Here is an 11,517-nt window from a genome sequence, read left to right on the forward strand (position 1 = left end):
TCTAGAACTGGGCGTGACGGCCTGCTGATAACACATTTGAAAGTTGAAATAAACGCGTGCTTTGTTTTTCACAGGAAGAAGAAAAATTATATGTTCAGTTGGAACAATCCTCCTGAAACATGCCTCTCGCTAAACACACAGGCTAGAGGAAATGTCAGACTTACTACAGTGTTACTTTTTAAAGAGCTAAGGGAGAACAAAGCACAAAAACAAACAATTTTTCTACATCATATGTGGAAGATACAATTTTACTTCTGAATAATTTCAGTTTTACCTCACAGGGTTAATTTATAAGCGATAAACTAATCTCAAAAGCCATTATAAATTGATTGACAATAAATATTAACAAACGTTCAAACGTTACAAATATTCATAAGATAATTACAATTGCCAGTTAATAATTCCACTTCCCTATTTTCCCTGTTTTTAAAGGATGAATTAACAAATTAATTATTTATTTATTTAAAATTCAAAGACAGCTCTTTTTAATTGAAAGACTTGTGACAGGCTACATCTTTAAATTGACATACTAACTAATAAGAGGGAAATTGAACAGTTTAATTGTCTTGTTAAAATCCCAATATCTGTAAACACTTGTCTTTTTTATTATATAGTTTTCCCTATCCATAACACCTTAGATTTCAAACTCTTAGCACAAGCAGCCCCAGTTCTGAAGCATTTGTTGCCTCTGTTACCTGTAACTACTTGTGAAATAGTTCTTTTTTCAGGTTGTCATATTTTTCTATGACACCTGGCCAATTTGTTCGTTGACTGATTGATGCTGAAAAACACGTCTGGAATCAAAGCTTTATTGCTGAATATTATATTAAACATTGCAGTCAGGATATAGCTAGCCTGAAAACAATTATAGTGCAACAATTATGTTACAATACACATTATGGCATATAGCATTATTTTACAATGAAGCCAATTGTTTTACAAGAGCGATATGAAAAAGAGCAAGAGAGGAGCCCAGAGGAATCATTTCATGATATTACAATTATATGATCTTATCATCCGATGCACGATTAATATCCCCCGCCCAACCCCAAACACGCACACACACATACTGTACACACATACACACACCTTATCATAACAGTATCAGTCCCGCTGGTTGTCAGTTCATTGTCCTGGCTGATAAATGATTACTAAAAAATTAAATAAGGTATTACAAAAAACAGAAAAACGAGCCACTGTAGCACTTCTGACTAGTGTTTGTACTCTGGACTGACATAATCCTTCTCTTAAGAGCACCTTTGATAAAAAGCAGTACTCTTCTCACTGTCACAGCAATACTGTACCTTTAATTTACATAACCGTAGTGAGTATACAATTCAATTTACAACCTGCTATTAAGAAAGACTATGAGAGCATTGAGTGTCATGATAAACATAACTGTCCACATTGCTGGTTACGGAGTACAGAAGGTATTCACTCATTCTTCATCATCTACTTTCTTCATCGAGAACAAATTTCAAATCAAACCCAGTTCTGCAGATCAACAGAGTTGGAGGCAATGAGCATAACGTCAAACATGTCAAATACAGAGACATGACTGTATTACTGCTGGCTGTTTCTCTCCAGGTAGAGACTAATACTGCAACATTTGTTAGAAATCGTTTAAACACACACAAGCACAAGATGATGTCTCTATGATGGCGGATAATTCACAGTGTCTTCCATCTCCATTTCTCTCTAACCGTTACCCCTCTGATTCTGCTCCCATTTCATTCAGTCACCCAAACATTTACCTCCCAGCAAAACACATTCACACTCAATAAGCCCTCCCCTGGCTGGTTTTCATTCAGTCCCACCATCCACCTCTCTCTGGCAGAAGTGAGCCAGCAATGTGTCCAAGTCCCGGCGATCAGCAGCAGCATACAGAGAGCTCTCTCCCATCATGCTGAGAGCCATGCGCAGGGTGGACCAGATGTTGTCAGACATCATGGTTGCTGCAGCACCTCCGGGCCCTCTTGCAGCTCTGGCCCCATCCCCAGCCGCTTGGCGTTGTAGAGACAGAGCTTCGAGGAAATGCTCCACCGCTTCTCTGAGGATGAAGATGGCAGAAGACAAGACAGAATGAACAGCTAATTTCAGATAGATTAACATTTACATTACATTTATCAGCTGCAATATGTAGTTATGATCCTGATTAAGACTCCTGTTAAATTACTGTAAACTAAACAGCAAATCTTCATTACTTTCATCTACATAAGATCATAGTCAAAGCACACTTCATCAAATTAGTGGTAACCTGTTTTTGAGTTTACCCTTATTGATTAAAGTGAGGTGGGTGAAATGTTGCTCTTAGTATAATGCAATATAACAACATCCTCCAAAAAGACCATAAAGTTGAATTAACATCTCTCTAAAACAGTCTCAACAAAAACTGAACAGTGCAACTGACATAAACACAGGATTAATTGCAGGGCTGTTGTACTGGACTGAATTATTTACACTAAATGTATTTAACAAACTGGCAACTGAGTCTAAATTACAGACCTGTTGTTGCCATCTAGTGGAAGTAAAAGCAACCATACTGAGCCAAGGTTTGTTAAGTTCTAAAATTGTCCCAGATATAAAGAGAAAACAAAACAGAACAAAGACAAATTTCTGTTCTTCAAAGACACGTAAACACAGGTAAAAATTTTTCAGTTTAATATGACAAGTGAGTTACAGCAAAAGCTGTATCAAAACAAATGCATCTTTTAAGATAGACATCACACACTTGAACATTATGATGGTTTTAAAAAGGGGACATGAATCATTTGTGTACTCGGTCGTAACACAGATGCAGTGTCAACAGGCTGTTAATAGCAGACATTTTAAAGCTAAAACCTGACACATTTGTTTGCTGGAATTCAGATCTAAAAACAGAAAATAAATGTCCCTTCACCTGTGTGCTCCTAAGTTGACACAGCTGATCCCCAAGTTGTAGCGACTGCGGACGAAACCGGGCTGCAGCTCCAGGGCTCTCCTGTAGGCCGCCACTGCCTCCTCTGAGCGGCTTCCATTGGCCAGAGTAGCACCCAACTTATTCCACAGCAGGTAGTCCTGATGAAGGCAGGAGGAAAGAGAAAGAGCTCAGAAACAGAGTCAAAGAAGTCAAATGTTAGGATCTCAGCATGGGCGTCCACGCTAACCTGTGGCGTGACAGAGAGAGCGGCACTGAAACAGTCCACCGCCTTGTCATACTCTCCACTGAGGTTGAAGAGAACTCCCAGACCACACTGCAGTTGGGGGTCCACCTGGGCCGGGTCAGAGTTGGCTGCACGCAGGAACAGGGACTGGACGTCAGAAAACAAAGATCTGTCCAGGAGAAACAAGGAAAAAAAGGGCAAATAGAAGGAGACTCAGAAGAAAGGGAAACATTATTACAAGTATTTTGTAATCACTGGATCTGTATATTCTGTTTTAAATCTGAAACTGTACTTACTCTGGCAGGAGTGACCCGAACCTCTCCCTCTCCTTCTCCCTATCTCTGGCACCATCTTTTTGGCGTTCGCGCTCATTCTGCTCCCAAACAGAGCGGTATTTTGGATTGTGCTTCAGCCAATCACGAAGAGTCTCACAGGCCTGCCTGTGCAGTGACTCATTAGTGAAACTGACAGCCAGCGCCATCAGAGCAGTCAGGTTGTCGTTCTTCAGCTCTATACATCTAATGAAAGAAAAGTGACAATGGAAAAACAAAGACGTCAGGCAAGAATAATGTCTTGATTTTTTCGAGATAGGAAATGTTGAAAATGTCAACATTTTGCAACTATTTTAACTGTAATTAATGGACATAAGTACTTATAGAAACTGTTAGTCACTACATGCCTTGTTGCATATTAATCATAATTTCCAAAAATGTCCACACAGAAAGTCTGCTGTCAGACTGTCAGTATAAAAATACTGCCCCCTGAGGTCCAAAGGAGGTTTAATTGTCCTAGTAAACTAGAATGAGTTAGTCAGTGTATTAACCTAGGTTATTATTTTGCAATTCTAATTTCTGACCTGCGGAGGGCGCTGATGGCAGCAAATTCTTGCTCGTTTTCTGCCTGACAGGTTCCCAGATACTGCCAAGCCTGCAATTCAAAGGAAACAGAAGCATGCGTGTACACACACACACACACACACACACACACCATCATTACTACTGCTTTCTGTCAGAGACAAAATTGCAAGTAAATTATAAGAAAGGAGATTTATTGGACTGTTTTTAACATATGAAATAATAAGAGAGTGATGAAAATGTAAATGAAACCACAGATTTGCAGAATCTCACCAGCTGGTTGTCTGGTTCTCTCTGTACAGCACTTTCAAAGAACCGTACAGCACCAGGGATGTCCCCTGCCTCCATCCTCTTTACTCCTTCTGACAAAGGGTCTGGGTGAGATAAGTAGGGGTTGTCCTCTTCAAATTGATACCCCTGCGACAAACACAAGGAAAATGCAGAAACTGCTGAATGTAGTGTGTGGTGTGTAGTGTTCTAACAGAGGATCACGCAGAGAAAAAGCAGTAACATATTGTAAGCAGTATACTGTTAGACATCAGAGAGAGAGGGCTGTATGGGCAAAAATGCTGAAATTCTCAAACACATAAACAGATAGTATTTCTCAGCAGATGGCTGTTCTGAGCAGGTTGACAGCTACCTTGTCATAAGAAGTGCTGAGTAGCTGATCGAAGTCAGACAGCCAGGGATGGCTCTCTGCATCCCTCTTAGCCATCTCCTCCCACTCCTGCTGTAGCTTCTCCCAGAAATCCACATCACTCTGACAAAATGACAGAGATACACATCATTACTTCACTCCTCACCCTATATATCATCCTGTATTATAGACACAGTTTGACCTTTACTTTTCCAAGTGAAAGATAAGTGTGACTTGATGGCGTTTTGCTGCATAACTCCTAAGAGAAAGACAGTGGTTTGTTGTTTTCTCTTATGGGATTAGGTCACTTTATCAAAGGCACCTTGATGCTAATTACAAGCATTTCTGCCTGGTCAGCTTCCATTTTCAAACCTCAACCTTCCAGGACACAATATGTTCTAACCTCTTCATTTTCACTGCTCCTAAATAATACACAGTAGCTTTAACTTTGGGGTTGGATACTGAGTTGTCACAGATTCTTGTCTCACCTCCACTGCAGCTTTGGCTTGTTGGAAGTCTGGTCCTGATGTGGCAAACTCGTCAACCCAGGCTTCAGCCGACTCCTCTGACACCTGAATAGCAATGAAGAGCATTGACAGGGGTTGACTGGAGTCTGCATATACTGTCAATGAAAAACTGTTATTTGAGCTGAGGGTGGGTACGTTAACACAGGAAAAATATAGAGGGAAGTGAATGGAAAGGAGGAAAAGATGAAAGAAGAAAACAGCACAGTAAAAGCTAATTTTCACCTACTCCTTCCTTAAATTTCATCCTGTTAAACTCTTGGTGTTTTTAATCAGATAGAAAATGCACTCAACAGCAGCGAAATGAATGCTGAGTGTATTCTACTTTATATGTGTAGAACAAAACTCTAAAACTGAGCACAACACTAGAAGCAAAACTAAAATATGGCGATAGCTGCAGCTAAAAATAAAACACCTATCGCTGCCACGACCACAGAGGTCCTACCTGCCTGACGACCTTGGCCCACTGCTCTGCCTGTTTAGCTTTAGTTTTCTCAATCTTCTCATTCCTCTCGGGGGGTTCCAGAGGAAGACTCCCTCCCCCCGTCTCTTTCAGGAACTATGGCAGGAGTGAGGAAGGATGGTGGTGGTGGGGAATAGGGCAATGTTTTCAGGGGGAGGAAGCGGTTGGTGAGGAGGATTTTTTTTTTTTTTTTTTTTGAGGGGTGGACGAAGTAGGAGTAATTTTAAGTAGTAGGAGGAGTAGATGAATGGCGGTTGTTAATTGAGGGAATGGCAAGCCGAGAGTTCGAAGGCAGGTCAAAAAATGGGAAAAGTACATGTCAAAGTTAGAGGGCAACTAAAGTACAAAGGAGCCATGGTTAACAGATATTCATCATAAACAGGACTGAGAGCCACACATGCACAGAATAGTATGGAAGCCCCTTTCTGGCAGAAGACGAAAAAAAATAGATGAAAAGTTAGGCACGATGAAAATAAAAACACTTTTGACATATTAAATAAAAAGTCTGAGGATTTAGATGTACTATATTCAAAACAATTTCACAGATAGTAAATGCAAATTTTGAGTTACAAAGTCAAAATTATCAGATAATAAGTCAAAGTTATAAAAGAAACATGAAATAATGAGTCTTTTTTTTTTACTCTTGACTCAATATCTCATAATTTGGACTCAATAAATTAAAAAAGCTTGACTTGTTATCTGATAAGTTTGACTTTTATTTCCTAACTTCTTGGCAGAAAAAGGCTTCCACAGTATCGTGATTTCAGGGGTAAATGTAGTTAAATCCAAAACCTGGCATCAGCTATCTTCTGGCCTGAACTGAATGTCAGGAAAAGTTAACAATTACAACCCCAGTTAACTCAAGACCTGAATGAAAACTCAGTCAAGATGGAAATACCTTTATTGGAACTTGACTGTGCACATTAAAAACTAAATACATAAGAAGAGAAGCTGTCATTAGAGTCTTCTCTTTGCTGAACAAATTCCATCTGCAATGCTGAGCAGACTTGAGCTTCATATTACAGCGAGTGTAGTGGCTGCTTTTGGTTACATTTGTGGAAAATGTTACTCTGCATCAGATACTGGGGTGATGAGTCACAAGGCATAGCCTATACTGTGCAAAAGCAAACCAGAGTTGCTTCCCCAATGTATTCCCAGTTGCAACCATCCCCTCCTCAGTAGGCAGTGACTCGTACCTGGTTGAGGTTGGAGGCCCAGTTCTGAGCCTCCTCGGCCTGAGCTTTATCTGTGAGCTGTCTGTCTGTACTGCTCTCCACTGTGACACTGCCCTCGCCAATCTGCCTAATGAATCGCAGGAACTACACAACAATGGAAAAAAAATGACAACAAAAAAAGGCATTTACGATTACCATTACTAACTGGTCACATTTATACTAATATACTGCTAGTTTCTTTTTTTCCAAAGCAGCAACTTTCTTCCTAAACTAAGACAATAACCTTGAAAAGCCTTAAAGTATCAACATTACCAGTGCACTACACTATACCAGAGAACTACTCTACAAAAATGTCAAAGAAAAAGAGAAAGGATATGGTGATAGATATGTAAAAGGAATGATACATGGTTAAAAAGGATCCACATGGAACACATGGCTCACCTCTGTATTTTGTAACTTGGGGTCTTCGACCTTTGAGACAAGCTCATTGGCTGTCTGCCTCAGCTCCTCTCCTGGTTGATACTCTTTTGTCCTGGAAGGTTATCAACAAAAAATATGAATATTATAGTGTAAGGCATGACAAGATTAGGAGAAACTGCTCTATTTTATTCTACATATGTAGTCTGGAACAAGGCAATTCATGCTGAAGGATATGCTTTGTGTTGTTGCACAAGGGAGCACTTTTTTGAGGTCAGTGCACTATGTTGATGATTAGACATCTGTAAGGACAATATACTATACTGGCTTTCACTTTTGACAGAGCTCATGATCGGACTAGTTCCACATCATGCGACAAGGCTAAAAGTAGAAACTTTTAAATCCTATCGACACAAAGACGAAGACATTATCAAGACATGTATTCAAATCCGACATCCTTTCTCAAGCTTTTGTCCTCTTTTACTTGCTCAGTGTCTTGCCCATGCTCCACATTTATTGCAGTGTGCCTGAAGTAGCCATTTATAGAAGCCATTTTTCATCTGCATACTCTCAACACTCTCTAGCCATGTCCCCCAGCCCCTGTTCTAACCATTCATTCTCCTTGTCTCCCAAGTCTCCAAGCCACAACTTCTCCTCCGACTGCTCCAGATACTCCTCTGCCCAGCGTCCAGGATCTGGAGCAGAGGAAAAAAAAGAAAAAGGGAAAAACAGGGAGACACATTGTAAAAAGCGTATATAATGCAAAAATAAAAGGATTTGTACAAGACAGATTTGCTCTGATGTCTGTTAAAGTTGATGATATATGACAGGCTGATGATGACTCCAGAAACATCAAGTGCACATTAAGCACAGCAGTTCTGCGCTTCCAGAATGAAAGAAAGAGCAACTACAACAAACTCAAGCTACCTGCAGCCTCAGCGATAAACTCCCTCGTCCAATCAGCATCTGCTGCATCGCCAAGAGTGATGAGCCCCGGTGTGGAGGCAGAGTCAGAACCTGAGAGGAACTCGGCTGCCCAGTCACCGGAGAGCGCCAACGCTGCCACATCTGGAGCTATAACATGACAGTACACAGTGCATAAATAGGCGTGCAGACTTAAGCCTAAAGAGAATGCCTGAAATGTGTACACAAAATACATAAGGAAAGACAATAATAATGAAGTGCACCTCTCTGTGGAGCTTGTCTGTAGCTTTGCTGGTCGATCTGCTGCATTTCCTCCAGCAGCTGACCCATGTCAAATGTGTGTGGGGGTCGTGGGGGCGCCTGAAGGAACTCATTCACCAGCTGGAACAAGAATAAAAACACTTTACCACAACAACTAAAAATTATTCGAAATTTAGAGATTATATTAAGAAGTTGCATAAAATATGTGCAAGAAAGTTTTATATCTCTATTACAGGCAACACTGTATGCTGAATACTTGTAGAGGTATGTGCACTAACCTCTTCTTCAGTTGCAATTTCAATGGGAGTGGGGGGAATCTGAGAAAAAATAAGGGAAAAGGTAAGATATCAGAGCCAACCGGTGCCATGTCTGCTATCAAGTAGCAATTTAGTGATACAGCTGCAATATGCAGACTTTGTTGGAAATGTTTTGGCTAATAAATTTAGCTATCTAAACTGTCTACTCACTGTAGGTGTTGAACGGTGCCGCCATGCCCCCCCTTCCTTGGTCATGTGACTGGTCAGCTTCATGAGGGGATTGGCTCCCCCACATTCTGCCTCTACCAACTCCCGCATCGCCATGGCAACACAAGGACGAGGCAAACCCAATCAGACCACCTGAGAACTGAGATGAGCATGAACAGATGCATAACTCAATTTTTGTTTTGGACAACTGCACATAATTTAATATGGGTTCAAGAAAGTTAATGGCATTGTATTTTTTAGGCCTCAGACTCTTCACAGTCACACTGAAGCACAGCATCACTCAGTAGTGTGATTAATTCAAGATGAGCCCTAAAGGTAAGCTGCATAGTGTAAGGTTTAATTGCAAAATGAAGATGACAGCAGTTCAAACCCCCCACTACAAATCACACAATAATAAAATGAAGCATTCTGCAGGCAAAATCACTTCTGTAGAGGTACCCTCAACAAGAAAAAGTTTTAACAAAGAAAGTTTTGTTTTTAGCTTCAGAAAATTGAGAATGAAAATGAATGATACAAGACATCCAGTGACATCAGCATTTCTTAGTTTTTCTGACCCCTTTAAGGGCTGGCAGGCAAGGGAAGCTGAAACCTTGAGGGTGTCCACACAGCACAGATAGCCTCATGTCACATAACCAAGTTCAAGCTCCATCTGCTGTTTTCCGTGTCATTTCCTGGCTTAGGTTGAACCATAAATAATGTGGATATGATGGCCCAGCAGGCACAGACATTCACTGCACATTTCACTCAGCTAGTCCAGTAAGTTCAGAAGATTTTAGCTTTTAACATTATTGCTGCCTTTATAGCCAGAAAAAGACTGAAAAACATTTTAAAGCTACATGACCATATTGTTATAACCAAAATATACTAGGCCATAATTACTGTTGCATGGGGTCGGGTACTGAACCTTAGTATTTTTATGGTACGGACTGTCAAGTTAAATACTAAAACTGTCAGCTGTCATCTTGGTTATTTTGCATGCTTATTATTTGATGAGATATTTCCTGATATAAATCAAAATGTTTCCAATTTCAGACATTTATTTAGGCAAAGTCATTTTACATGCTGAAATTAGGTTTACTTTGTTAGATGAAATGAAGAGTTTTGTAGAAAAACCTGTTCATATATAAAGATAAAGTACTGAATAAGTGACCTGACATTTTGACATTGGTTCCTAAACTCTGAGCAACATATTGGGACTACTTTAAACAAAAAAAAAATCAAAAAAAAAAATCATGTCACAGCATCATTATATCCACATTAGGTTCTATTCTGTCCTTTTTTATCAGCTGATCACTCACCTCATCTTCAGAAAGCCCAACAATAACAAGAGAAAAATCCTTAGGACACTGATTTAGTTCGTGCATGCAAACCTTGAAAATAATTATATGTTGTCAATGAGGAAACCCTCCTGCGCAATTCACTGGCCCATATCCAGGCTGAGGGATGAACAGATGACAAACTGTTATACAGGCTGGCCTACTCAACTTCTCTAACCCCTCTAGAGGGACACATAATGGTTACAATTTCCATTATGAACTGTCAGGAATAGAAATTTAATTCCCTGTCTACTCCACTCTACTCTGCTCTATTCTATCCTACCAGTGCACTTTTCACCTAAAAACACTGCAGTTAATAGAGAGTCCACTCTACAGGTGGATTCTCCATCACTTATAGGATGGATTCTCCATCACAGCCTATAGATTTAAGGACATTTTATTCCCACTGATTTAAACAGCTGCAGTATGATGATTAGGGTCAAAGTAAGAGGATTAGACAAAGATATTAATACACTCACTATCATAGATAGGCCACTGTGACACCTGTTTACTTGCTCACTTACATGCCACAAAGCTTCTGCATACAATACATTAGTGGTGGAAGGCTGTTAAGGCTTTTCTGTCCTGAATATTCACACATATACCACTTTTATTGTGAAAATTGAATTAAATCACAGACTTACATACTAGCTCACCTGCAAGCAGCCCACTAGCCTCCAGGTGCTTTTTAACTCAACCAGACCAGTTAACTGACTGGGACCAGTGAGTGTACATTGATAGCTCTGTTTTGCCCGAAGCTAACTGTGGCTTCAGTCAGAAACTGCAACATTACCTTTGTCAGCGTTATTCAGCGTGTTTCTTTTTAACGTAGCCAACATGCTGCTCATTAAGTAGCAAGTTAAATGAAAATATGTGAAGAGTTAATGCCCTCTTTTAGGCTTTTAACAATCGCGACTGTAGCTAGCGGTGGCTAGCGGTGGTAGCTAGCTACAGTAGGGCCAGTGCAAAGATGATTCCTGTAGTATATGCCCAGAGAGGCATGAATAGACGGGTAGCATGGTGTTCATCTCACCGCCGACAGCTGCTGCTGTAGCCGAGCCGACAGTCCCTCCTCTCCGGTCTGTCCTCTCCGTCTGATTTCACTACCGTTATCGGAGCAAAAGTTGTCGCATCCAGCGTGTCAAACCTCCCGGTAACCGTCTAAAACCAGCCGCCGTGCGTTATTAGCGCTTCTCTTTTATTTACCTTCCTCCTCCATGACCCACAAAACCCTCCACCGATCGCTTGTAGTGTCTCGTACCGTTACGACCGTTTGGCATTCTCAAACGGACTTACGCAAGAAATGATCCGCGCTTGA

General features: G+C 40.5%; 1 protein-coding gene across 2 annotated transcripts; it reads right to left on the reverse strand.

The window, feature by feature from the left end:
- Positions 1 to 795: 795 nt before the first annotated feature.
- Positions 796 to 11,470, reverse strand: pex5 (peroxisomal biogenesis factor 5). Of its 2 annotated transcripts, XM_018672405.2 has the most exons (16): positions 11,233 to 11,470; positions 8,866 to 9,022; positions 8,677 to 8,715; positions 8,401 to 8,518; positions 8,141 to 8,287; positions 7,824 to 7,908; positions 7,238 to 7,328; positions 6,818 to 6,940; positions 5,123 to 5,206; positions 4,638 to 4,757; positions 4,271 to 4,414; positions 4,000 to 4,070; positions 3,440 to 3,661; positions 3,147 to 3,312; positions 2,900 to 3,057; positions 796 to 2,050 (listed from the first exon to the last, which is right to left on the reverse strand). In XM_018672405.2, the coding sequence occupies exons 2-16, from the start codon at positions 8,977 to 8,979 to the stop codon at positions 1,804 to 1,806; spliced, it is 1,929 nt and encodes a 642-aa protein (XP_018527921.1). In that variant the 5' UTR covers positions 8,980 to 9,022; positions 11,233 to 11,470; the 3' UTR covers positions 796 to 1,803. The 2 variants fall into 2 exon arrangements, with proteins under 2 accessions (XP_018527921.1, XP_018527922.1); XM_018672406.2 differs by lacking the exon at positions 6,818 to 6,940.
- Positions 11,471 to 11,517: the final 47 nt, after the last annotated feature.

This window comes from Lates calcarifer, linkage group LG15 (genome assembly GCF_001640805.2).
Source record: "Lates calcarifer isolate ASB-BC8 linkage group LG15, TLL_Latcal_v3, whole genome shotgun sequence".
Classification (NCBI taxonomy): Eukaryota; Metazoa; Chordata; class Actinopteri; family Centropomidae; genus Lates; species Lates calcarifer.

Excerpts from the sequence above, each read along its gene's own strand:
- pex5 (XM_018672405.2), bottom strand. The coding sequence starts at position 8,979 with ATGGCGATGCGGGAGTTGGTAGAGGCAGAATGTGGGGGAGCCAATCCC. Across the intron at positions 8,716-8,865 it reads GGCACCGTTCAACACCTACA|ATTCCCCCCACTCCCATTGA; the intron begins GTGAGTAGACAG and ends ATTTTTTCTCAG. Across the intron at positions 4,758-5,122 it reads AAGCCAAAGCTGCAGTGGAG|AGTGATGTGGATTTCTGGGA; the intron begins GTGAGACAAGAA and ends TCATTTTGTCAG.